This window comes from Corvus brachyrhynchos, unplaced genomic scaffold (genome assembly GCF_000691975.1).
Source record: "Corvus brachyrhynchos isolate BGI_N302 unplaced genomic scaffold, ASM69197v1 scaffold44, whole genome shotgun sequence".
In the NCBI taxonomy this organism is placed as follows: Eukaryota; Metazoa; Chordata; class Aves; order Passeriformes; family Corvidae; genus Corvus; species Corvus brachyrhynchos.
The window spans coordinates 4,462,745-4,490,568 of record NW_008238359.1 but is presented as its reverse complement, the minus strand read 5'-3'; the positions used below and the strand labels follow the sequence as shown (position 1 = coordinate 4,490,568).

Genomic DNA, 27,824 nt, shown 5'->3' with positions numbered 1-27,824 from the left:
GACCATTCTATACTCGATTGTCAACTTCTGAGAAAGGCAAGGTGAAGATTGTTAGTTGTTCTATATTCAAAACGCAGAACAATGCACAGATTACTCGGACAATTCTGAAGGAACATTTGGTGACCTTTGAAATAAGAGATAAGTACAATATTTTGGGCGGAATTTACAGCTCACAAGTTTCACTATTCCATATATACATATACATTGTAAGCATGATAGACAGCTTACCTCAAACTAGTTTTCTGTTGTTCTTCTTCTTGATGTTCCACAATGCCATGTAGATCTGGTGGCACAAAGACTTCTTTATTAACATTGTTCACCCAGCTGATCTTTGCTTTACTCATTTTGTTCTGTCCCAGTTCAGCTAAAACATGAAACAAGAATATTATTGTTTCCCACATGTTCATACAGGATTTCTTAAGAAAGACGTACAAGTATTTGCACTTAGTCCTGCAGCTATTTCTGAAGTCTACTATACCTGAATTGTTTTCAGAAGCAGATCTGGTGCCTTCTGAAGAACACATTTTTAATGCTCATAGAAAGGTGAAATACTGTTCTGAATACTTCATTCTACTACTCCAGATATATCTGGTTTAGACCTTAAAGTGATCCTAAACTGAGAGGAGTTTTCTACAAGAACCCTGGTAAAGACTGATCCTGTATTTCTTGCAGTTAGACAAATATTGAAAGCTCATCCTTAGTGTCCTGAGGAAGCAAAAATGATTAAACCATAGGAAACTGAAAATATGTTGAAATTCAGTCAATTATTCCCTTCCAAAGCAGTAAAGTGGAAGTTGGTCATAACTCACTTAAGCAGGTGGCTAATCCTTTACGGACAGAAATACCACAAGATGTTAAAAAGGTAATATAAAAAACCCAAACAAACAAAAAGCCCCACCTCACTCAGCAAATGCAAATACACTTGCATTTCTTTTTAGGGTGGGACAGAATCCTATTCTGATAACCCCTTTCAGAGTAAAAACATTGAATTGTTTCCTCTACCATTCTTTATGTTTCACCAACTGTTTAGAAGTGAAAAATTAATTAGTGTGCAAAAATAAGCAAGATTTTTATTCACACTTTTGTTATCTATAACTGCAAGAAAGTATCTATACTTTTGTAATCTATAATCACACTTTTGTAATCTATAACTGCAATCTCATGAGTCTTTGAAACCTAGCACTTGCACATAGTTTTGAATGTATCAACATGTCCCTTTGTTTAAGTGTCTTGGGGTGACTTTGTGATGTGTATCCCCTATTGCTGCCCCATGCCCAGAAATTAATTTTGTGCCTTTCTGTGCCTTTAAACTGAGCCTGAGAGGGGGGAAGAAAACCTGAGCAGAACTTCTGCAAAGCAGTTTGCAGCTCGTTCAAAGTCACACAGAGACAGAGACTTTTTTTCCAGCTGCGGCAGCAGAGTGAGAGTGGGGAAAGCACCCTGTTTGCTTTTGGCCAGTTTTTCAGCTCCTTTCTCTTTCTCTGGAGAGAGATGGAGAGTTGAACTTTTGTTTTTCCTGGGACTTTGATTTTTCTTTTTTTTCCTCTGCTGGACTGTTTCAACATCAGAATACATTGGGAGGAATTTCCACAGAGGCCTTGGCCCTGGAGGTGGGCCCACCACCCCATCCCAGCTCCACGGAGGGGGAGAGAGAGAGAGAGATCTACAGAAGGACTCAGAGGTTTTCCCAGGTTTCTCTCAGTAGAGTGAGAGGTTTTGTTATTTAGCATTATCCTTTTCCTGTGTGTTTGTTAAATAAATAGTTTTTATCTCTTTCACTTTCCTTTGAGGAAAATTTATTTTTTCCTGAACCTGGTGGGGGAGGGATGGTTGTAGCCTGCCCTCTCTCAGAGGATATATTTCCAAATTTGGCCAGACTGGAACATTAAGTAATGAGATTTGGATTAATTAAGCTTCCTTTAAGAAAATATGGCTTTAAGTACTTTCCTTTAAGCTCCACGTTACTGTGAAATTTAGCTAGAATTCTACAGCTGATTTTCATTACCTTCAAGCACAAAACCATCCCAGATGACAAACACACTACACTAACCACCTATTAATTTTTTGTCCTGCTTTCTTTTGTTTCAGGCCTTTTCTTGTCATCTTAAAAACTCAAAGCAGTAGCCTCAAACTGACATTATTCAAATTCACCTCTGAAAACATTGAAATTGAGAAGGTGCAATGCTACAGGGTTAGACAGAGGAAAACAAGGCTAACTTGTAGTTACAAAACCCCTAGAAAGCAACAAACTGTAGTCCAGCCACAGTATGGAGGGAAGTACCTTACTGGCTTCACTAGCATGTAGCAAAATCGCTTGACAGAACTTAAACTAAATAGTACAAACATCAGTACAGTCTGGCAAGAATAATATAAGTCTTGCCCCTCTAAATCAAAAAGAGTCAGTAGAACTAGAGGAGGTTAAAAAGGGATGTAGGTCAGTTTCACAAAAGCAAAAAAAAAATCACTTTCTATACAAAGAATGACAAAATAGACCAGGACTCCTTAGGCTAAAATGTCAGATGCTGAGAGATTTATAATTGGGTTACATAAAATCCTGGATATTGTATAATGTGTTTTTGCGAACACAGATTGACTGCTCACTTCCTCCCTCTGAGGGATAAAGTTAATGGTGACCAGGGCACCCACCATGACATGGGGATTCTGGGTGCACTTAAAGTTCACATGGACACAGGATACCAGTTACAGCTGCCAGAGCTTTCAGCACATATATTTCAGTTAGCTATAACCACTATTTCTACCTTGTGATGCCTGCCATTAAGTCTCAAAGGTCTCAAGTCAAACACCAAAATCTTGGAAATTCACATTAAAGAGCAATTTCCTCAATCTCGGATTCTTTGTGTGTTCCTAAATAACTCACAGGGCCTCAGAAATGGAAGTGAGAATGAGTCTAGGAGTGCAGACAGCTTTTAATCCCACACATAAACACAAGCCTGTCCCTTCTGTTAGCAGTCACCACTCTTTCATATAAAGCATTGGGGGAGAGGAAAGCCTACACTGTAAATTACATGGGAAGTCTCTTTTTTGCATCACTTTCCACTTGTAGAGATACCAGTATTCTTGTATTTCACAGACAGCATTGTCTGAGGTTGGCAAAGTAAGAGCCAGCCTTTCCAAAATAAAGTACAAACCAAATGCTTACCAATCGTGGCAGGCTTCCTGCGCATGGAAGCTCTGATAATATCTGCTCCATGTATCTTATCTCTGTGCCTCTTCGACTTGGCCTCATAAAACCACTGCCCGCTCATATTCTTTAGCTGAACATCATCTTTGATTTTTTCTGGTAAACGTCTGAGGAAAAGAAAAAATGAATAAATGAGATACGAACATACTTCACATACTTACCTATGTGAACAGAAAAAAGAGTCAGATTTTTTTGGTTGCTTGTTTTTTGTTTTGGGGAGCAGGGCTGTGTTTTGTTTGTTGGGGTTTTTTTAACACTCTCTCCACACTCTCTCCACATGTTATTTCCATCTCCTCACCTGTTACACTCCTTATTTAATTATGTAGGATGACAATGAGCTAGAAAGGGATGAGCCTCAACCTTATTGCTTCAATCTACGCTCTGAGGGTAATTCTTTTAAAAAAACCCTTTGGTATGATAAACACTCAAGCACTGGAGAAGCCTCCAGTAACCACAGATCTTGACTTCCTGCCTTCAAAGGCCAGTCTTCCAAGATTAAATTTGAGATAGTCTAGTAGAACAGCATAAGAAGTCTCTACCAAAATTGAGAGCATGGCTATTTTGGGGCTCAGAAGATGTCTCTTCAGGGGTTTTTTTTGGCACTGGTTTTAAAAACATACACTCCAAATGTACACTGGAAGCATGGTGCCATTTTTTCCATGAGTTACACAAAAATCCTTGTGCAAATTCAACAAGTTACAAAGAAAGACATCATCATATGGAAGAAACAACAAAATAAGTTTGTGCCATTTATTTTATTAATCTACATGTATCCATCATGTGAACTGCAGCCATTTTAAAAACCGGGACACAAATTTTTAATAATTTGTTTTCAGGCTTCAGGGTTTCCCTGCTTTTATGAAGCATGCTTTAACAGAATAAGCAGTTGCTGTGGGCAATTTGAGAGAGTGTTTTCTTTCCTTATTAGGCATGTAACGTATTAGGCATATGCTTATACATGGCCTGGAGACTAACCTGTAGATCAGGGAAGCTACCACACAGATTTAGAGAGCACTTAAACAAAAAATAGTCAAGTCATGCTTCATCTTCCTTCTCCATTTATGTCCTTTCCTTCAGCAAAACAAGCTAACAACAGAGCCCAAGGGAGAAATCAAATCAGATCCGTTTACCAAGACTTGAACCCTAAGCGTAGTCCACATTGCCATGGAATGGTGCTGCCTTTCACAGGCCTGCTGGACAATCATGGATGGGTTGGGTTGGGTTGGGAGGGACCCTTAAGGATCATCCAGCCCAACCCCAAGGAAGCTCACCAGAGCATGACATTTCTCATGAGTTTAGGGAACAGTTTAGTCAAGTAGAGATAGTCATTCATGTCAGAGAAAGGACACTGAGCTAGTCCCAACCCTCACACTAAGATAGACCATTCTCATCTGTCAATCAACTTCTCCTTCATCTTTTTATGGCCAGATATGAAAAGCCTTCTTTGAATGCATCAGCTATATTAGAATTTGAATACTTAAAAATTCATTTTGAAAGTACTGTCAAAAATCAGTCCCTTCTAAGTGTGCCTCAAATCTACTACATACAGTTTAGGCAGCCAGATGTTGAGGTCACCATTGGCATTTTTAATACCAGGATTCAACAGTCCATAGCATTACTGGGTCATTTAAAATTTCTCCCTCCCTCTGTGCTTCTCTAAGGGCCAAAATATGCACCTTTCATAAGCAGGCGTTCTAAGTTGAAGCAGGAACACAGCAGTAGCTTCCCTTTGTCCTCCAGCAAATGTATTACTCAGTTTATAAATGCAGCCAGCAGGAAGACTGGAAATGTAGAACACACAAATTTTTTACACAGGTGACTGCTTCTCCCTTTCACCTTCTTTCACACGGGTTATTTGTCTTCTCAGAAGTGATGCTCCTTAGGGCTAGGGACTGGCTTTTCAGCTGTTTGTACAGCCTGCAGGGCAGCGAGTGCTCCGGGACAGTATGACAACATATGCCAAGGGAGGTTCTCTAGCGGGAGGGTACTGAGTCACAGGACAAGTATTCAATGTCCTCACCCTGTTTGATTCAATCCGTTTACCCCAGACACTGCTCACCCCTCTCCCCTTTGTGTTCAGCCACTGAAACTGGGTGTGGTCGGAAACCTTTAAGAGTCAGCTCGGAACAGAGGAAGCTCAGCTGGGCCGTGGAAGGGGACAGGATTCCAGGCCTCTCAGCTGTTGCAGCCTGCAGGACTCTCAGATCTTCGACCAGTTAACATAACGCGACAGAGACAGAGGCGTGGATTTGTCATAGCTCTGGACTCCATAAATGTCACCTGAACAACGCAGCTCTAATTTTGTCTGGAAGTTCAAGTCAAGCTCCTTTCTCCCACCCCGGCTTGCTGCCTATGAGAGTTAGCGTACCTTAACTCCACCAGCTCAACAGGCCTTCTAGACGTTGGAAAATAATTACTTGTGCTTGCTAACAAAGGTATAAATATGCTTTCAATTTAAACAGTACTTCCTTTACAAATGACCTGCCTGCCTGATAGGATTTGTATGGTGAGAACTGACAGATGCTGACAGCAGCTAACTTAGAACAGACTTTTGCCTTCTCACCTCGAAACTTGACTTACTCTCCTTTTCAAGAGAGGTATTTAACCTCTCAGTCCCATTTTGGGGTTTTTTTGGTTGTTTTTTTTTGTTTGTTTTTTTTTTGAGGAACTAAGTACAACGTAAGTATTAAAGCTGTTTCCAGGCATTCCTCAGCCACAAATAAAGAAACAGATTTCCATTATCAGAAAGACAATTAGTTCTAGGTCTTGACAACAAAAAAAGTTTTTAAGCCTCCTGTGTTCACCAACACATCATAGTCTTGTAACTCTAGCGGCTGTTTTTGCAACAAATGGGAATTTTTACAATGTTACTTGAATTCTCAAGCTTTGCTAGGAGGAGGTCTTAGCAGTAACATCAAACTGCTTGCACTATGTGGTCCTGTTCCACTGCTAGGAATTAGAGTTAGACTGTGGTTTACCTTGAAAGGAACTGTGGAGAATCAGACTGCAGCCATGGTTTTCCACATCTACGTCTGCCTCCCAGCAAACCACAACAGGACCAGAAGCCAACAACTGATTCTACGCCAGCTCCCCAGCTAACAAAGAGGTTGACCAAGTTGTCATTACATTTTTCTCTGGGTGATCAAAGAACTTAGTAGTCATCCAGATTAAGAATCAGATTGCAGGCTCAGTTGCCAAGTTCGCAATTAGGAGAAAATGCAGCAAGGGCTTTATATATGATGCAAGTATGTATTCTGGTGTCCCTCTGTGCTCTGTTAAAAAGCCAGTTAGCTTGTGCTGCAGTTTTTCAACAGCCTAAAGTTATAATGAAGTCAGTGCCTATTTCTCCTATAGGAACGTTAAACTCAAGAAAGTAAAGGTACATAGTTAAAAGGAAATTTAAAAGGGGATTTTGGACTGAATAAGACTGAGTTCCCATTATTTAATATGATGTTTCCACTATGCCAAGGTGAAACCTGCTTTATGGCAAGATGGAAAATTAATCATCTCCCCTAAGGCAGTAAGTACATGCAGATTACACTGAACAGGAATACAAAGCAACTGTCCACCACTCTGCAGTCAAAGAGAAAATCTATGCATGGATTAATTGGGTTGGTCCTCTCCACCTCTGGAACATCTGATAATGGGCCAAATCACATGGTATCATGGTAAGGCAGGAAAACTGCTCTGATATAATTAGTCCCTGTCAACCTTGTCATCAAACCCAGAATGGTTTATCTTATGGTTCATAGGCTACTGTAATAGGTCATTGCATGTTAGAGCAAAGAGGCAACAACTCATCCCTGTTTTTGAAACAAGAGTATCTAGCAATGTATACCTGTATCTGAAATTGTTCATCAATACCTCCCCAGTGTCTCAATTCCCTCCCCTGCTCCTGCCTTATTCATAGTCTGCATTACAGGTCACCACAGAATTTGAACTATGTGACTACTGACATCGTAATATCTTATTTGATTACCTTATACCCCAATTGACAGGTTAAACTGAGCTTTTCAGACAGAAGAATCTGTATGGTGCCAGCATATTCTGAGACTCCTTGTGATGAATGAAGGAGGATTTAGATCAAGGCCTGCGTTTGCCTCAAAGACAGATGCATTATCGTCTCACACACCCCAGTCTGTACACATGGAAAAAGCACCCTAGTGTCCAACAGCAAAATAAAGGCTTTAAAAATCCTGATACTACCACACATTATCTACAAATTAACTTCCAAAACTTCTCTTTTGCAAATGAAATAAGTGGAGAAGTTGAAAGGAGAGAGAATTCTGATTAATTTAATCTCAATTCTATTTGCTGCAAACATAACAACAAATCCCAAACCAACAAAAAGAGAAAGGATTTAAGTTCTGGGTCACTGAACACAGAGAAGACAAACCTTTTGTAGCATCACTCATGCAAGAGCAGGAGGAAAATGATATTAGACCAGGCATTATAAGAGCCAGACTTGTTGATTAGGTTATTTTTTCTTCTTTGAGAGTAGGCAACAACTACAAAAAGTTTATGAGGCAAAGCAGTAATTGTTTGAACATTCCACCTTGTATGAGCATGCCTCTTTAGTCTGCAAATATCTAGATAAGGAAAAAAGTCTGTTCTGACATTTGTTAGAGAACTACACCCAAAATATTTGTAGTGGGCAGTCCCAAATTGTAAGTAAGCTACCTTTTGCATGGTAGCTGCACATGACTTTATGAAAACGTAAAAACCAAAAAAACCATCAGTTACTATTTAATTGGTTTAAACAATAGAGCAATATAATTTCAAACTGTTGGAGGGCTATACTAAAAAGAACAAAGCAGACCAATGGGATTATGCAACCTTTCCCCATCCTTGTCATCACAATTCCTCACAAGCAACACCTCTAATTCTTGCCCTTGGGGCCTCTTTAGACAGCATGATTTCTGATAGTTAGAAGTAGCTGGATAGATAAGAAAGGAAGTCTCATTCTCTTTGTAGTAATGCATGTTCTTCCATTTTATGCTTATTCACAAGTCTGTGTGTGTTAGGTCTACTAACAATACTCTGATGAATAAATCTTAGGTGTCATCTTGCTTTTGGTCCTTGAAGAACTGACCAGTCTGTAGTCAGCACAAGTCTTGATGACAACAGGAGAAAGACTTGAGATTCTCTCTCAAGTCAGAGCTAAGACAGACACATCCAAGCCTGGAGCATTAGAATGAATGAATGAGTTACATGCTCATAGGTGTGAGAAGTCAATTGATTTTGGAGAGGAAGAAGAGAAAATATGAAGTTCTGTTGCCCACTGAAATATGGTCTCAATCAGAATCTGTAACCACAACTCTGATCCCAAATTCTGTGCAGAACAAGTGGCTGTGAAACACACTGACCACTTTAACCCTGCTGTACAACATTTCTCTCCAGCAGATGGCCACATATGGGCCATCAGACTGGCACGTTGCCCCTGCTTCATTTAAACCATATGTATATTCTGCGCTACAGATAAACCTTCATGTCTGTGTGCCTTTCTACTGTGTCACCTGCACTGAGCACTCAGACTTACTCTCCTATTAGTAGTTGCACTGTCAAGTTTGAAGTAAGCTTCATTTTACAAGCAATGAATTATATAGATCATGTAATTAGATACTCTCTAGGCAGACACAAAGAATATGTGAATTTGTTGAAGCATTTCTTAGTATATGGAAGCTTAACTTTATTCCATTCACGAAATCTGTGTCAAAACTCGAGTCTTGCTACAGGAGGCAGGAATCTTCAAGGTCTGCCAGTATTAGCAGTTTCTTTTAGCTTCCACTTGTTTCATTTCCAGAACTGCCTTCCACTGTTTAGTTTGTCTGCTTGTTTTTAAAGGATTTGCATAGAGTCTCCCCAATGACCTCCCCTCCCTCTTCAGAGGCAACCCAAGAAAACCTGCCAGGGAAAAACAAAACCAAACCAAACCAACCAGCCAAACCCTCACAATGAGGGAACAGCTGTCCTGTGACAATACACCTTTGGTATTAAAGTCTGCCTGGACAGCAGCACAGGACAATCTGAACAAGGGGTGGAGAGGTTGTTAGAAAGTATGTAACTGGCAGGTTCTGCTCAAACAGTGTCCCCAGCACTTCACAGGCTTTACAAGCAGGCATATAAAGCATAAAACCAGCCCCACCAAATGACATATACAAGCAAATATAAGTGAGCAGAAGAGCCTGTATCATAGCTTTCTTCACACTGCCAGCAAGGGCATCTTTCCTGCTGTGTGAAACGATTGCAGTATAGGATTTCAGGTGAACTACAAATCAAGACTAATCTAATCTGAAGACAAAGGCTTCAGTTTGGTACTTAATAATACAGAGTGCCAGGTACAAACATGTGGTAAGTCCTACCAAGAAAGTTTTTGTACCATAGGGAAAACCATACTTACAGAGGGAGTAACACAGGTTAAAAATCGTTATTAGTATCCACTTTTTCCCTCCAGTACATTCCTTTACCATACCAAATAAGCCCCATCTACCCTGCTTCACTAGCAATCCCAAACAATCATCATCCACTCAAACAATTTATCTGCTACTAGTAGACAAATTAGCAATCAATACCGGGAAGAAAAGGTATCAGCTCATTGCTCAGTGTAGTCCGGTGCTATATCTCTTACCAAGACCAATAAGTAAAGTCTCTTCCTTATGCCCAGCTATCTCACCAGATCAAGATGAAAACAGTCCTGTTTTTCTTACTGGCATTTTACAAGGTGGGCCGGGACCATCCTCCCCACCTTCGTTCTTATGTCAGTTGCCTTTGTTAAAAAGGATATATAATGACATGAATATTCTGCTAGAGAGTAAAATTGCTCTACTTCCTGAACAGTCACTGTATTTGGAAAATCACATGTGGTGCTAAGCAGTGTCCATAAGGGGGAATTCATCCAGAAGACAAGAACTTATCCTTTTTTGCTGTAAGAGGTGCACCAAGAACTTCCTTGCCTCTGTTAAGCACACCTTCAAAAGAGTTTCATCTAACAAAAAATTATTCTATTAATATTTTAAGAATGTATTCTGGTGTCAGCTATTTTCACATTACAGGGATAAGTCTGGTTTTCCTGATGCCCATATTAAACTCACCTCAATATCTTAAATATATGCTATCTCACAAAAGAGCCTTCCTTCTGACAATCAACAACATAAGGAAAACTGCCTGAAAAGTAACTGGAGAGGATAACTGTTAGAACTAGCCAGAGTCAAAATAACATTTACAATAGGCTTTCAACAGCCACACAGTCCAAGCAGAATCAGACCCCTGAAGTTTTCTCTCTTTTTTCAGTGCCAGACCAATGAATGTATCAAAGGGGTTTGGCACACAGCAGTCCCCACCCACCACACAAACAACCCCACATCAGAATTTCCCCTATCATTAACCTCCTTCAGTTTACACAAGGAGCAAACAATCCCAAGCACAGCTCACTGCCAGGAGGTTCTGCTGGGAAGGGCTGATAGCCACAGCAGGGAACCCTGTCACGAAGCTGACCACAACAGTTTTCTGCCTTAGACACGCTGGTGCCGCGGGCCAGCTACTCAAACCACAGAAGAGTCACCCAACCACACTCCACAACTTCACAGACAGATATATTTCTGCTCACATTACTGTCTTCAGGAAGGGCTCAAAGTCAAGTTAATTCTGAACTATGCATCTGTAGAAGCAGCTAGGGGTTATGTTGAAGCTACTGCCAGGACATTCAGTTATGTATGTAGCCCACTCATTTGTCTGTTGCTGGAGCAGGGCGTATCAGAGATTCCTGGACAGGAATGATGACAACGAAAGCAAAATAATTAAGTTAGTAATATGCTGAAAAACAGCTTCTAGTCTTGACAAGCTGTCACTTGACTCTTGTTTTATGCCTTTGCCCCATCCCCAGCAACACTGCCATTCAGTGACCCGCTGCAGCTCCCAGGGTAAGGAAGCAAAGAAAGGCATCTTCTTGCACTAGGAAAAAAAAGCATACAATGTCTTTTGCTTTCTGTGCATCACAACCTCTTATCATCTGAGATTTCTTCATCACCCTTTTGCCAATGAGAACATCAATACCCTCTTTCCTTTGAGACAAACCTCAGCAGAGGTGAAGGAGGAAGCAGACATGCTGTTCCCAAAGCAGTGCTGTACCTAATACTAATCATGCTGGCCCAGATGAACCCAAAAGGAGCCACAAGACGGGGAAACACCTATTACAGCCCTCATCAAGCCAAGAATTAAAGCAGACTGCCTTAAGGAGGCTGCATGGGCCAGCCTAATCAGTGCAGTTTTATTAGATTAGCAATACTAGGAGCTGTTAACAGGGAAGGGACTCTATCAAGTGATTTGTAAAATTCCACTAGGAAGTGGCTCAAAGAGGATCTTGTCACGTTACCAATCTGTCCACATTCCAAGAACATGGCACAGATTATTAGAACACCCTTCAAACCTCAGAATTTCTTCTGGAGAGGAAAAAACATCACGTTAAAAGATTTCTGTTATATACACATACAAATAACACGTTGTCGGGGTCTGATGTTTGTATGATGACAGTTGATCCCAGCTCTTGGAATCTTCCAGCTGAGCAAGGTTACAGAATCCAAACTAAAATACTGCATCTCCTTGGCTGGAGATATAATTCAAGTAGTGTTTTAATATATAAGATATAAAAAGCAAGCTCCATGTGCCACAATTAAGCAGAAAAATCCATTTCATATCTAAGCTTCCAGCTTCCCAGAACTTATAATACTCAGAAACCAGAAGAGACATTTTACTGTAGCAGCAAACGTGCTGATTACAGGCTGCTACAACCTGCAGTTTCTTGCATTTTCCACCACACCCTCTTGAACTAGAATTATAAATGGCAAAAGTAAAGCTACAGGGACAAAAATACTTGTTGACAGTCCTTTCAGACCACTACTGAGTGGTCTGAATTTCTGTTCCAAGAAGGGTTCTTTTCCCCAGATGCCGATTTCAAACTCTCATCTACAATTACTTACCCTGAACGCTTTCAGACCTGGCACTGATGTAACATTCCAAGACTAAAAACAGTGTTTTTCTACCTACAGTAAATAAAATGCCTATTCTGTTACAGAAAAGTCAGTTTACTGCTTTTTGAAGCAGAAGACAAAACTGTGTGGTGAAAATATTTACTTAGGCTGCATTAAGACGAGGGCAGGAATTTGGAACAGTGCCTATAATGATTTTACCTTCAGCAAAGCAAATGCTTTGAGAGGAAAAGTTTTTTTAACAAGGAGAAGCTACTGGTCTACACTTTATTGCTCTTGAAAGAAGCAAGCAGAAGAACTCGACAAAATGCTGACCACATGCTGATCAAAGAACCTCAGGGCTGCACAAGCATACTCAGCAAAAGGAATGCTCCTCTTAGGGCAAGTGGCAGGCTGCCTTTTCCTTTGCAGGATATACGGTATGCCTACACAGAGGACATTTATCAAAAAAATCTGTCTAAGAGGCAAGGAAGCATCAAGATGCATCATGGTTGGAATAATTTCAAAACATTTAAATTGGAAATACATTACTTCATGAGGAACATCACAATGAGAAGAAATCTTAGAGAAGATTACTGAATCAGTGAGAGAAAATCCTGGCTTCACTGAGGCCTGTAAAAATTTGTTTCTGTTATAGCATTTGGAGTTTTCAGCACCTCAGGCACCATATCCATTATTTGTCTACATACTATTTTGTGTACCTTGTAATGGATAATTTCCTTCACACTGGAAAATAAAACCAGTGACTGCCAAAATCCTCACTCTTGAGCAGGTAGCTATTTATATCAGCTGAAGCAACTATTTGACTGCTATTTATACCTGTGTAGATAGATAGCTTTCTCAGAGCTATCTGGGAAACACTTCTTTCCATGCATGCATTTCTAGACATGGCCTAATAAAACCTCCCAGCACATAAAACACTCCAGAGTAACAACACACTGCTTCAGCTGTGACACCACAAAGAAATTAAGAAGCAATTTTCTGTTTTATCCATGGATTCTAAGGACTTTTCTTGGCAGTGGGGCATAGTGTTGGTACTTCTTCTGGACTGCAGCTCCAATATATTGCAGCTTCATGTGCTTTAGGTATAACTTCAGCACTCAGACATTGCTGACTGCAACCATATTTTGGTTTGTTGGGGTGCTTGTACTCCTTTTGAACCAAGTCCCTCAGTTATTATGCATTAGTCCAGTCTGCATTGGTTTTGACACTTGCAAACTGAATCCTCTTCTGAGGAAACCAAGGTAGATGTGTACAGAGTGCTCTTGACCCCTTAGGGAATTGCAAGGGTCCAAAATTTGGCCAGTAAAGCCCATCATTTGTGTGGTAGAGGTATCTCATCCAGAGACTGTGGTAAATCTAGTCCAGAGTAAAAAATCTCCAAGCCACATATACTGAGGAATATGGGGCCCTCAGCAACAACTGTTTTAATCTACTCCTGAGTAACACAGTACAGGAACTGTGGGTCTTCCCAGGACAAGCAGGGTGCTAGATCACTTACCTGACTCTCTCTTCTTCAGTTCTTTTAAGCTCTGCATCCCGTTGCAGCACCTTCATTATTGCCTCTTGTTCCTCCTCTGTTAGGAAGCTTAGGTCAATCATCTTGTTCTTGTAAAGGGCTGGTAAAGGGTCTGGGAGGATCTGTCAGATCCTGCTGAGGACAGTCTTGTAGCCTGCTTTAAAGTTATAGAAGTCTTTTTCAGCAGGCACTGAGAAAGCTGGACCAGGTTACAGTCAGTGGTTTAAAGAGTCACAAAGGTTGCTTTCTTGCATGTTTACTTCAGTGTCTTCTCAGTTTGTCCTCTCAGCTCTGCTTCCTGGAGTAACAGTTCATTCACCCAGCATATCCAGTGTTTGAGAACAAACAAAACATTCCCTAAAAAAGAGACAAGGAAGAACAAGTTGCAATATCAGGGATCAGGGAAGTAGATTATGTATGCATTTTTAATTAAAAGAAACAAGTTTTTCAGTGTGATTAAATGACTTTATGAAGTTCAAATGGTCACTTCAAGTCAAACCTGTTTTACAGGCCTCTTGAACAAGGTGGCCATGAAAATACATTCCTTCTCAATATGACAACTCACACCTTAAAACACAGAACTGAGTGTCATACAACTGGTACACTTGTATTATACAAGTGTATTTTAAATCACGCTTACAGTTAGCAGAACAATTTGGAGGAAGGGGGAGATACCCCTCCCCCCAAAATATAAGTAAAGAGCAGTTATCACAATGATTTAAAGTAAAAGGAAGAGAAAAAAAAGAGGCCAAATCACTGTCATACAGACCATATGGGATAAATGTGAAATAATTTATACACAATCATATGGAGTATGTGTCATTACAAGTCATGTGGTAACATGAACCTCACTGCTTTATACAAGCCAAACTGCATTTACAAGTAGTAATTTGGAATACTGTTTTGTCTCTGTTTTATAGGCCATGGTTTCAGAGAACTATCCACTTAGAGACAATTCCAACTGTCAAAGAAAAAAACCTCCTCTTCAAAAAAACCCTCAAAGGAATAGAGAGGATGGCATGGGGAGGAGTCAGTTGTGTCTGCAGTAGGGTATCTTCATGCCTCAGGATTACAGAGATATGGATCTCAAAGCCTGAGAAAAAAGAAATAAATAGCTTGAATTTAATGCTCGGAAGCATTCCTAGTGCCAAACCTGGTGAGAGACAGCAGAGAAGCAGATGTTTTCACTGGACATGTCTCTGTAGTAGGCAGCTCCATCACAGCCCTTCAGGGTGCGGGTGTCTTCCTTTGGCCCTTGCAGACTGACACTGTGATGTGGCTGACAGGATGCTGACCTCCTATCAATCTAATGAGCACTACAATTGTACAACTATTGCATTTGCTCCCCTGGCCACAAGAGTTCAACCAGGCCATTAAAACAAGATATTGACACTGGCAGTACTCGAAGGGAAACTTCATCCTGAGAATAACAGCTTTTCTTACGGATTTGGAAGGCATCTGCAGCCATGTTTCTGATTATGCCCACAATAACTCCAATGCCCAACCACCTTCTGCATGTTTTTGTTTGGCTGCCATATTTTTCTCCATGATTCTCACCATTATTTTGTTCCAGGAGGTTGATACAACAGCAACTCAAACAACCTCCCATCTCTAACTTCGGTTGCATTTAGAAGATTATAGTTTTATAATCAGGCAAAACTGAAAAGTGGTTACAATAGGGCTACAAACAAATACAACACTCCTAAATTTGTTGAGTATCTACAACAGTATCCTTCAGTTTAAGAACAGGTAGGGATATCGGTTTCAACTTTCCACACCATCTGACACAGCAAGCAGCATCCACACTGCTAATCCAAAGCCCTGGATGCTGGTTGAATGGCAAGTGCACAGCCAACAGGCACAGGAGCTCATGTTGCAACTACAAACCCTGGACATCTGTGAACTGGAATGATCAAAGATTTTGCTATGTTTCTTGCCCAAGATCAGTCATGTGTGCAAGAAAGCTGTTGCAGGCAACATTTTCTTACCATGTCTTTGGTCTTTATGTGTAAAGAAGACTGAGGGAAGGTGTTTTATATTGCCTTATTATATTAATTTAAAATCTAAAGGAAACAGTTGGGCAGGATTTACAAAACAAGCTGCAGGCTTCATTAATGTCTCTCAGTACTCAAATCAATAAAACTTTTGGAAACAGAACTTCAGTCCTCCCCAGCTGAACAACAGTTTGCAAGGGCACACCTAAACAGACTGTGAGAGCTCACACCAAGCAGCACTGCTACTAAACTTCCCAGATACCATCACTCTGCCAAGCAGTTTCTTCAGCGAAGGTTGCACCCCCACTTTGTTTTCGATCGGAGGCGAGATACCACGATACCACCCACCCTGGCAGGGTCTTCACCCATGATTCCACAGTTCTTCATAAACAAGGACATTCTTCATAAACACACTTTCTGTGTGTGTGGTGCATGGCCAATCTCATGAGATTGGCTGATAGAAATTACTCCAAGGCTGGCTTTCTGCAAAAGATTATCAGCACTGATTCCAAACACAGATGGTAAAAACTGCTAGCTTAGAGTATAGCACCTGATATAAAACCTAAGGGTAATTTAAAACTAAAATTGGGGGGGAAAAAAAAAAAAATCAATGTCTTCCCCCTATTTAATTCACACACTAACACCATCCCAACCTCAATTATTTTGATTTCTTTTGACTTTTTTTTTTCCTCTTAAAAACCCCTGTATATTCCAGGAAGAACTGAGAGGTTTGAACAGTTTGGTGCCACTGCAAAGTTCAATGGCAAGTGGTTTTTTTGTCAGGAAAGTTTTCATACCTAAGTTTCAAATAAGACTGAAAGATCCCTACCAAGCTGACTAAGTCATGGAAATTGATACCACATTGACTTCTTCAGAAGGGTTCTCATATGTTAGAGACTAACATTGTGAGTCATGGCATATTTGGCATGATTTTTTTCTTAAACCTTGAATTCCAGTAAAACCACACAAAAAAATCTTCCCTTTTATGAAAGATTCCCAGTAATAATCAGGAATCTGAACTTATGTTTTATCCAACTCATGCATGAAGGTTTCAATGTTTTGGCAATAAAAGAAACAGAAGGACAACTCAAAATACAGTTTTCCCCACACACACTCTTAAGCTGCTCATGGTTTCCAAGTGGTTTAGGCTCATACAAAAACTTTATCTTGTAAAGTTTCTCAGAACCTCTCAGGCAGCTGTACACCTCAATCGCTTTAAGTCAGTCAGAGTTCACATTTATCTAAAACAGGAACCACAAAAGAAAGACAACTTTGTCTAAAAGCTCATTAACCCTATAGAGGGCTGTGTTTACCCACACACACTGCTTTCTCCCAAATACAAAAGGAGAATGTTAATTTGAATACTGTATCCTGAACACTATGGGATAATACATTAAGAGGTACTACAGCAATGGTTTAGACTTCAAAGTTTTTACTCAGTGTATACTTAAGGGATGGAATGAGGGAGGCAAGGAAAAGGTTGGAGTAGTTTGCCATGGCTGACATGGAGTTCACCAACAGGGTCAGAAAACAAACAGCAAAACCCCAGAATCAGCTGTTCCATTCAAACCAACAAAATTTTCTTTTGCATGCAGAAACCTCATAATGTCCTAAATTTACAATGTAAACTACTTTTCAAGTGCTCCTTGTACAGTAGACATAAGCTGCTAAAGCTTTGATCCAGAGATTCTCTCTTGCAGCCAATGCCTTCTAACAAGAGGAAGAAGGTGACAGCCAATCCTACACTTCTGGCTGCTTCACACAGCTCTTTGTGCCAACTCCTTCAGCTGAGCAACTACCCTGCAGGCCTGGCTAATCAACGACTGCTATCTGTACATGTGTTCATTCACTTACAAGTAACCTACTGGCTCTTAAAAATAAGAGGTTTCAGATTTATGTGTTTGAAAGCTACATACTTTTCTAACTATATTGCTCCACTTCTACAACATATCAGCACTAGCAACTAGGATGAGTTGGAAGTCCACACGTAAGGCAACAGGAAGCTGAGGAAGACACATAAATGCAATTGTGCACTACAACAATTTGCATGTGCAGAGGAACTCATTCTCAGAAGTAACTAATTTTGGCCTACACCCATGCTCAGGAAAAAAGAAACCTTTATTTTGAAGCAGGGAAGCCAAGAAGAATACTAAGAGCAATAAAAGCCTTGGAGAACTGGCTCCTATGGCCCTGGGAAGTCACATTAGGCAGTAACGGTATCTCTGACTATGAACCCCACAAGCTACAGCTTTGCAACAACAACAAACAAATCAGTCTCCTGAATAAATTTCATTCTCCCGTGATATTTAAGCAGTAAAGTCACAGGTAACTCAGCACCAGCCTAGGCTTAGAGATAATTTTTCTGTAAATACATGAGGCAAATCCCATGAAGGCTAATTAAGCTAAATTCCAGTGTTGGCACAAGCACAAATGGTCATGAACATATTTGCTCAGAAGATCAGAGGATTATGGATTTCAGTTTGAGCAGTGGAGAAAAAAAAAGCTATTAACTTTGAAAAGGGACTTAAGTCACCATTCACAGGAGTTTTAAAAGCAGTTGCCTACAATGATCGGGACAAGAACTTAAAACAAGCACAAGAAGGCCAGTTGGCATTTTCATTCTTGAAGGGGCAGAAAGGAAAAGATCACCCAGTAAGACATGCATACCTGCAGCCAACCCAGCTGCTCTTACAAGAGCAGTTATGTCTTGGGGTAACTTTATGATTTTGTATCCCATATCGCTGTTCTATGCCCAGAAATTAATTTTGTGCCTTTCTGTGCCTTTAAACTGAGCCTGAGAGCGGGAGAGAAAAGTGTGCTTTTTCAAAGCAGTTTTGCAGTTTGTTTTCATGTTTCAAGGACACAGAAATAGAGACGGTTCTCTGCGTTCACCTGTGGCAGCGAGAGGAGCAGGAGGAAGCACCCGGCTTGTTTTCTTTCCAGCCAGCTTTTGGTCAGCTTTTCAGCTCTTTTTCCTCCGGAGAGTTGAACTTTTGTTTTCCTGGGACTTCGATTTTTCCCTTCTTCCCTGCTGGACTGTTTCAACATCAGAATACATCAGGAGGACTTTCCGTGGAGGCCTTGGCCCTGGAGGTGGGCCCACCACCCCATCCCAGCTCCAAGGAGGGGGAGAGAGAGACTACGGAAGGACTCTGAAATTTTCCCAGGTTTCTCTCAGCAGAGCAAGAGGTTTTATTATTTAGCATTATTATTCTTTTTCCTGTGTGTTTGTTAAATAAATAGTTTTTATCTCTTTCACCTTCCTTCGAGGAAAATTTATTTTTTCTCTAACCTGGTGGGGGAGGGATGCTTGTAACCTGCCCTCTCTCAGAGGATATATTTCCAAATTTGCCCAAACCAACACAGGTTATGAGAATATTTAAAAAATATAATAGCAGAGTATACACAGCATATAATATATCCAACAGAGATTAATTTAGAGAACAGTGTTTGCTTACATGTGTGTTTAGTCAGTGGAAGGTAGGGAGGTCTTATCTAGCTAGTTGTAAAGTGAAGAGTGTTGGTAGAACAAGGACCTTTGCAGAAGTGGGGGATACCTATTTTAAGAGCAGTTTCAGGGTTGCCTTATTAATACAGCCATGCTTTGTTTTATTGCAATAATAAGCCTATTTGTTCTCCTGTGCAATATTCCTTACAATATGGTTAAAGGGAAAGAACAGGACCAGATAACTGCTCCAAACAGCCACAACTGGGAAAAAATTAAAAGTTGCACACAAGCTTTGTTCACACCTTATCCTTGCTGAACAGTATCAAAATAATCCTTGTTGTTTTTAACCTGTAAAATAGTTGCAGTCTCAAGATACTTTCACTGACTGCCTTATATAATGATGTTCAACCAGCTGAAAGAAGTAGTTCATCTGGAGTAACACAAGCAGTTCAGAAAAATTCTCATTTTCTCCAGGAACATCTGATTTGCTGGTCCACATGACTCTGCCTGTGATTTAATTTTATTCTTATTTGGTAAGAGATTAAGACCTTCATCACTTTGAGGACTATGAAGGCAATTTACTCTGAAGAAGAGTTAATAACAGAAAGAGGATAGAAGTTAACAACTTAATATTGGAACAGAAAAGAATAACTTGCTTTGGTTGTGGCCTAATCCTTCTAATCAAATATGGCAGCTTGCCATTTCTTTCACAGGGCTTGGATATTGGCAGCACTTCCTAAGAGTGTCAATCTCTATACCAGTTATGGTATACAACCATTAGGCCAGAGGTATTAAGAGGATGTGGTTTCTAGAGAAAGAGGCTCATAAATTAAAGAGAAGCCTCAGAAAAACACACCTAAACATTCCTTTTCCCTGTGACTACTGTCAACTAACTAGCTGTCATGCCATTTATTTCATATTGCAGTAAGTATAAACCTAGTAAAAATATATAATTTCAAGAATCTTCAAAATTTCAGAAATTCCACCAAGTTATTGATACTAACATCAGCGTGTTTTCAAATCTAGTTATATTTCCTTGCACATTGTACTGTTAGTACTTGGCTGTGGTTTAATCCCAGGAGGCACATCGTGTGAATTAGTAAGAGCTTGTTTGAAAGAACTTCATTCTTCTAGCTAATTCTTTTCATCAAGAATTACAAAACAAAGAATCTTCCCAGCATAATGGACTTGAAATCTAATAATGAAGGTGACTCGGTCCTCTAGATCTCTGAAGGCAGAGCACTGTCAGTTGTGTAATAATTATTGTTATGTCCCTTTAGAGACCAGAAGTGTGAGACTCACAAGACTCAAGCTCCCATTGCCACTTATTCTTCATGTCAACATTGGCATTAAACTCAGACAGGGTCCAGTTTAAGGGATTGTTTTTCTATCTTGTTTGAAAATAGATTTAAGAAAAATACTAAAACCTTTAGAGAGATCAGAAGCAAACCAATTACTTGGTGGGAAGTATCTCCTGACCCTACATGTCTGATACATTTCTGCATTTATTGGCTAGCTATTTCTGAATGTTTTCCCAACATAAATACAAGACAAATTCAAATTCTAGCAAGGAAGTTGCACAAGAAACAGCCAAAACATTGCCCCATCTTTTCTTTCCAAAAAACATCCCAGTAAAACCAACCCTGAAACTCATAATTCGAGTAACTGATTAATTTCTTAAGAACCTTTTGTTAAGAAGCCATGACCTTCCTTTCATTTTACAGGAAAGAAGTGCTCACACTCTTCTTCTGGAGACTTGCCATCTTAAACATGCAGATTCAGCATGGAAGATAACAATGAGAATGGGACAACAAGACCTCCATTCCCTTCTCACAAACTTTTATTGCAGAATGGAAAACACACTCACTATTTCTCTCTCTTGTACTGTTCCATAGAGGACATTCACATATAACCAGGAGCTGCCAAACCCCTTTCCTTTTCTTCCATTGCCCCATTCTTCAAAAAAATATATGCATTCTAATTTGGGGTTTAACACTACCTGGATTAGGCTAATGAGCACTGCACTGATGAAAGTCAAATAAAAACATCTATTATGTACTAGGAATTCCTTCCAAAAAACCCAAAAGTTATCAAGAGGCTAAAGTAGAGGCCTTGACAGATTTTGATATTGGAGACTTCAGGGGAACTATCTAACATCTACCCTCCTTCCTCCCTTGCTCTCCAGCAAGCATTGGCTACATTTTAGCTAGGATTCTGTTCTACTGTAGGAATTGTACTATTGGAGAATGGAAGAGTGCAAAACAGTGTGACTAATTAACAAGTATTTCCTATCAGTGGCTACCAGGAAGTGACACACTTCCTGCACTTTGTTAAGATATTCTTTCCTATGTGAAGACTAAGAGCTGAGCTGCAGTTTACTGGGTAGTTCTGACTCTTTGCTAGTGCAGACAATCAAACAAAAGGGCTTATTAAGGGGCTAGCAGCACTGATGAGTAGAAATCCATGTTACAAAGAGCAGACAAGGATTTGCATTCAACACTTAGAGTAATGCTAAACTGAGCTGACAGTAAGACAGTTTGCAGAGCAGTTTCAGTCTCAAACACCAACTGGAAGACTAGAGCATACAGTTTCTGAAGAAACCTTGTCTAAGTTTTATTTCAAAGTCCATGCACATGACTTCTCGGATGGTTTTTATCTCATTATGGAAATCCATTAGTCAGTATCTGTTGCACCCCTGAGATTTTAAGAGTCCCACTCTTACTCCTCATTTGAGTTGAGGTGGTGACCTAGTTGAGCAAGGACAGCCACCATCACTGACAGACTGATTTTCCTCCACTATTTTTGTAAAACTGGGAACTTGTGGATTAACAGGTTGCCCCTTTCATGTATCACTTTGATCTTCTCTAAAGCACTGTCATAGCCAACTGCTCAGGTCACTGGTTGGTAGCACATTGCCTCTGCAGGAGGGTGCACAATACAGCTTTGTGGTACATCTTAAGCATAAAATTACCTAATCAAGACAGCGACATTTTATGTCATCTTTGCTTTCCCTGACAGAGGCCACCGATCTCAACTTCCCCAGAGCACCTTTGCCTGCAGCCCAACACAACACACAAACTTGGGATCACACAGAACATTGCGAAAGGCATTCCATCATTCTCAGATAACTGCATAAGTAAGTACCTGTGGGAAGCAAAAGAATCTGTAACTCACTTGAATCACGCAGCCCCCCTACTTTTCAGCTACCAGCCTTGTTATTGTAAGGACAGCTCTATTTAATTGATTGCTACTGTGCACAAAGAGCCAGCAAGCAGAACAAGCCCTTTGGCTGTCCTTTCTCACAGGATGACTGACTAACCACTCACGTTAGACACCCACTCACAAAAGTTTTGAAGGTTAAAATTACCTACCTAAGAAATTACGTAATCTCAAGGCTACTAAGAAAGTTTGTGTCAATTAATCAGGTCCTTGTTACCATAACTAAACCACACACCTACCTGAAAACGGGGCCTCACACAATTACCAGCACAAATCAGGTGCTAGAGGAAAGAAAATATTCTTCAGGAGTCCTGCAGTCGCAGAAACAATAAGTAAGCCAAAGAGCACGTTGGGGAAAAAAGCACTACATCAAAGTTTCCAGGTAAGTTAAGAATCAAAATAGTTAAAAAGGTTAGCATTCAAAATGGTTAAAGAAAGGTAGCATGCAGTCTGCACATAGACCAGTCAGAATCAGGTCTCTTCTCAGTCACCAAAATTAACTTAAACTTTGCAATGAAGTTTTTATTTCACGGCTATTGGGTTTTTGTTTATTTGTTTTGTTGTTGTTTTTTTAATAAATACATTTTAAAAAGCTCACTATAGCTCCCTATTGAGAGGAAAATAACTCATCTTCCCAAGCGTAATGTTTTAACAGATAGCTCCATAATTTGAAAATTCTGCCTGCTCTTGGGATCATTGTGGCGAAGTTGAAACCAGCCAGCAGTGATGTTAGTCCTCCTTAATACTGATGTTAAATTGCAAGAATAACAGGAAGTCTATCAGCCATGAAAACTTCACTCACAAGATTGTTTGCACTGCTGGGCTGGGCTGTATCATGCAAAACTGTCTTTTCCCTGACTGGTACCAGTTTCCCTGAACACCTACAACCAGATGTGAGCAGAGCGCTCTGACACTGAAAAACGAGGTGTGCTATGGTGCAAGCAGCATTAAAGGGCATGGCAAGAGCTAAACAGAACTGCTACTCATGAGAAGCATGAAGCAGGGAGCAGTTTCTGGAGCAGCCTTCAGTTGCACTGGATGAGGTGTGGCATCAAATTGCACTGCATGCAAAGGATTTGCCCTACAAATGCTGCTGAATGGCACGGGAATAGGAAAGAGGGAGCAAAAGATTATGACAGAAATTGTTTCTCATACACAGGTAGCTAAGCCAGGAGTTTAGAGTTTGTGAGGCCGGGCTTTGGAGTATCAGGTCTGTCCCTGAACAGGTATTTATTCTTGCAGGAGTGGCTCATTCTTTAAGAGCATAGCTATGCAAGGTGTTAGCTCACCTGCCCAAGAGCTACAGCTACATACCCAGGAAGCAGCCAAATCCAGAGCCCCCATGACCACTTAACCCAAGAAGATTCAAATGCACATCCCCTTGTTCACCAAAACGCATTGTAATCTCTGAAGGGTTTGCTTGGTTCAGTCTTGACCCTTCCTAGGACTGAACTACCCAGGATTAAACCTCACAGAATGACTACTAAAGTGATGTCAAAACCTTGCAGGCAGAAACAAGAAGCCAGGTAACACTTTCAGCCAGGCCACTATTAAAAAAAAAAAAAAAAAAAAAAAACCAATCAAGGTCTCTCCTAACTTGCCTCCTCATTCAGACAGACCTGCATTCCTGGCTATAGAGCAGTCCAGTTCTAATAGAGCAGAGGGAACAGGAGAGTAACATGAGGGCATTAATTTTTAATCCAAGTCTCTTAACCTCCAGAGAATAATGTAATCACTATGAAGCGAGGTAAAATTAACGACATTTACACTAACATAAGTTATTCCAGGATTAAAAAACAAGTTATGTGGGCAGGACCAGAATAGAAGGTTAAGGGCTCATTACTTCTGTTTGTTTGACAGATTTCTGCCTAGGACTCAGATACACACCTTTTGCTAACAGTGCTTCAAGTGCAATTACAGAGGGTTTTTGGACCTCACCCTTAATTTTTCATAACAGATGCTCTATTTTTAAATCACATTAGCCATTTTAATTTATTAGAGAAGAACAGCATGGTAGCAGATCTTAACATCTACAAGCTAATGGTCTAGAAACATTTCTAACCCAGGAGTTCTTGAATATACTGATCTAGTTCTGGAGCTCTAACTACACAGCTGAGATCACGTAGTCTATGTAGTCCATCCAGCCTGTACAGAGCTAAATCTCTGACAGTTTTTCAGTCAGCCAGAATCAGACACTGGGCAGGAAATTTCATACACATTTTACCAATATTGTTTGATGCTTTTGTAGAAGAAAAACATTTTGCAGTGAATCTAGGATAAGCATCCGTTTTCTTCTTACCTTTCTTTTTATTTATACTCAGACACATTTAGAGAGAGATGAAATACACAATTTCCTTGAATGGGACAGAGAAATAGAAAATTGTACTGTACTTTTAGAATATTTGCACTGCAGAGAAAAAAAGAACATACCAAGATGTAAGGGAAAAAATGGGATCATTTATCCATAGCATGGTTTGGGTTGGAAAGGACCAAATAGTTCCAACCCCCCTGCCACAGACAGGAACACCTTCCAGCAGTCCAGGTTACTCAGAGCCACGTCCAGCCTGGCCTAGAACACCTTCAGGGATGGGGAGTCCCAGCCTCTCTGGGCAACAAATTGTCAAGTTGTTCATTAATTTGGTGTATAGGTACAGGACACTGAGTGGGTTTCAGGTCAAAAATAGTCTGGCATTATCACCCAGAAAACGTGCTATAAAAAAGAAGGGGAAGAAGTATTCTTTTCCTCCTCCTCACATATACATGGTATCTCTTCCCTTTGCCCCTCTTGATGCAATAAGCAGAGTCAAATTACATAAAGCAAGGAAACCTTATAACATGAAGTAAGAATCTAGCATAGCCTGTTGCTGTACCCTGATGAATTGGAACGACTCCCTACCAGAAGAATGAATCAGGAATAAGTCTGCTGAAATCAGCTGTCACTCTCACATTATGCCCAAATAAGTTAAAGAACTGGAGACTGCTGATACGGCAAGTGCAACATCACTGGTTTGACATACATGTTTTGGCATAAGTGTTTTGGAATTGGAAGACCACACTAAGGAGCCTCCTTAAAGTGACTTCTGATCAACCTAAATAAGCTGCCTTTAAATGCAAAAAGTGATAGACTTCAAGCACCAGACAGGTACCTACTGCTTTTAGCAGTCACCCATTAGTCAGCCATCCTGGGTGAAAAGCACTTTCTGTGAAGAGAAAAACATTCCTTACTATGGTTCAAAACAAGTCACTCTTGAATAAAGAGTGATTTCCAAAGGACAGAAGTATCACTTTTAATTAAAGAAAAAGAAAATTAAACATTTTTTCGTACTGAGAGACTACAAATTATCTTTCTATTTCTTTGCAAATAATGTTTTCTTATTAGATTTTTGATTGAAGTCTGTTTCATCCCTTTCTGTCATGAGCACAGAAAACAGTACAGGGTAGAAAAGAAGTAATTTATTTAACTTCATCCTACAGCTTTCCTGGTTAAGCCTTTTTTTCCAGATGCAACTGGATGCAAGCATCAAAGGTTTTCTCCATGTACTAAATTGAAGCAGTATTTCCACCTGGGAATCTGGCGAGTGTCTCCTGCAGAATAACAGGAGTTTACTCCAGAGAATACCCGCACATGGTCTCTATCCAGCAGAAACAGTGCTATCCAGTGTTCTAAAGCACTGGCTCGAAAGAGTCACTTTTCTGTCATCCATTTTTGGGAACAAGGCAGTGTTGTTTACTCTGGCCTTTGTCAGAATTGGAAAACAAGGACATGAAGACCCATTTCTCTGAATTTTAAAAGTCTGACAGTGAAACTCAGAATACGTTACTTTGGGATGCAAGAAATGCTGGAAGAAAATTTATCTGACAAGAGGCAGGTCCAATGACAACTTCAGGAAATTCAAGTACGTGCCTTACAGCCAAAGCAGAAAACGGCTGCACACATAAGGTAGAAGCAGACTAAGATGCTTATTATTTCCTTGCCTTAAACCTAGACATAAACACACGAAGGTAGAGTAATTGGTAGCAGTGTATACACATTTTGTAACACAGAAACAGTATTAGTAGTATTTTATAACTTAGTATACATAAATAACACACAACTGCAAATGGACAGAGACTTGTAGTATATTTGTCCAAACAGGGCACAGGAAAGCATATGCAAATAGTAAAATCTACAAGATAAGAGGTAGAGTGTGCAGGAAAGATGTCCGATGAAAATAAAATAAGACTGCAGAACCAAGAGGAGATATGTCTGACGGAACCAGAATAATCCTGCAAAACAAATAAGAAAGATGCCTAGCAACACTACAGTAAGCTTACTCCCTGAAATAATATGAGCTATGTCATCTGCGATCACCCCCTTTTCCTCTAGGGAGGAAGCAAGGTGAACAATACATGAACAATTAGAAAAGAAAGATGATAATTTATGAAAATCATGAAATACTCACTTTGATTCCAGCTTCTCTTGCCCAGGAGCTCTCAAGCACTTTACTGTGACTCGTGCAACTGAAACAAACCAGCAAGAAGCATAGCCATTAGTGCTAAATATAGGGCATCAGCTCCAGGGTATTGTATACTCCAGGTTTACTACCACTTATATATGTGATTGTTAAGAACCGTTTGGGAAAATGATGATAACAACTAATGGTAATTAAGAACTTACGACTGGAAAGCTGCACTGTTGCTGCATACAAGTTTAATAAAGTGCTTTAATTCACTAGTCTTTTAAACACTCTGTCACAGAGAGCTTCAATTTGCATGTAAACACACAAATGTTTTGGTGAAATACTTTGATCACTTCTTTTAGCAAAGAAAATCAAGTTTTTTTCTCACAGCATGCTGTCAAGCATGTGTTGTGAATGAGTGTGGGGGCATGCACCACCACAACATGTTCTAAGTCCCCACCCCTTGCACTTTCTCAAAAAGTTCAAGAATACTTGTCACTGAACAATCTGTCCCCAGATTTAAGTGACCTTCACCCTGGGAATTATCTGAACAGATTCTTCTGCTCACACAGGAAAGACACAACTGGGTGCATTAGACTTTAGGGACAGGTCCAATCCTGCAAGTCATTCCAGAGACAGCGTGGATGATGCAATTAATTCAGCGTTTTGAGATTAAAAGTGTTTACTATTTACACAAACGTCATTAACATCTCTCAGCTGAGATCTGAGCACCTTATTTAAATAAGGAGAGTCCTCCCATTCCAGCAGACTCCGGGAGCTCGTTGCAGGGAAGTTCTGACAGTTACCCAGCTCTCACCCTGGACGGGGGCTCCCCTCGGCGGCAGAAGCGCCGGGGATGTCCCGACGCTCGGCTCCCCTGGCACGGGGCTCTCGAGACCGCTTCTGAGGAAAGGCGCTTACAATCGCCGCTTCCCTGCGGCCTCAACAACCGGGGCCGGGCCGTCGGGACACCTGTGAGCGCTGCCCCGTCCTCAGCCCTCCGGGGGACGGGCCCTGCC

At 40.4% G+C, this 27,824-nt stretch overlaps 1 protein-coding gene across 9 annotated transcripts in view; it reads right to left on the bottom strand.

The window, feature by feature from the left end:
• SYTL2 (synaptotagmin like 2) overlaps positions 1 to 26,869 on the bottom strand; it is a 55,713-nt gene extending 28,844 nt beyond the window's left edge. For all 9 annotated transcript variants that reach the window (XR_001862474.1, XM_017736001.1, XM_017736004.1 and 6 more), the window contains exons 1-4: positions 26,809 to 26,869; positions 13,688 to 14,062; positions 3,161 to 3,309; positions 229 to 364 (exon numbers count right to left, since the gene is read on the bottom strand). Coding sequence is in view for 8 of the 9 variants with exons in the window: in XM_017736001.1 (XP_017591490.1) it covers positions 229 to 364; positions 3,161 to 3,309; positions 13,688 to 13,788 (386 nt within the window). In the remaining variant the exon portion in view is untranslated. The remainder of the gene's footprint in view (positions 1 to 228; positions 365 to 3,160; positions 3,310 to 13,687; positions 14,063 to 26,808) is intronic.
• Positions 26,870 to 27,824: the final 955 nt, after the last annotated feature.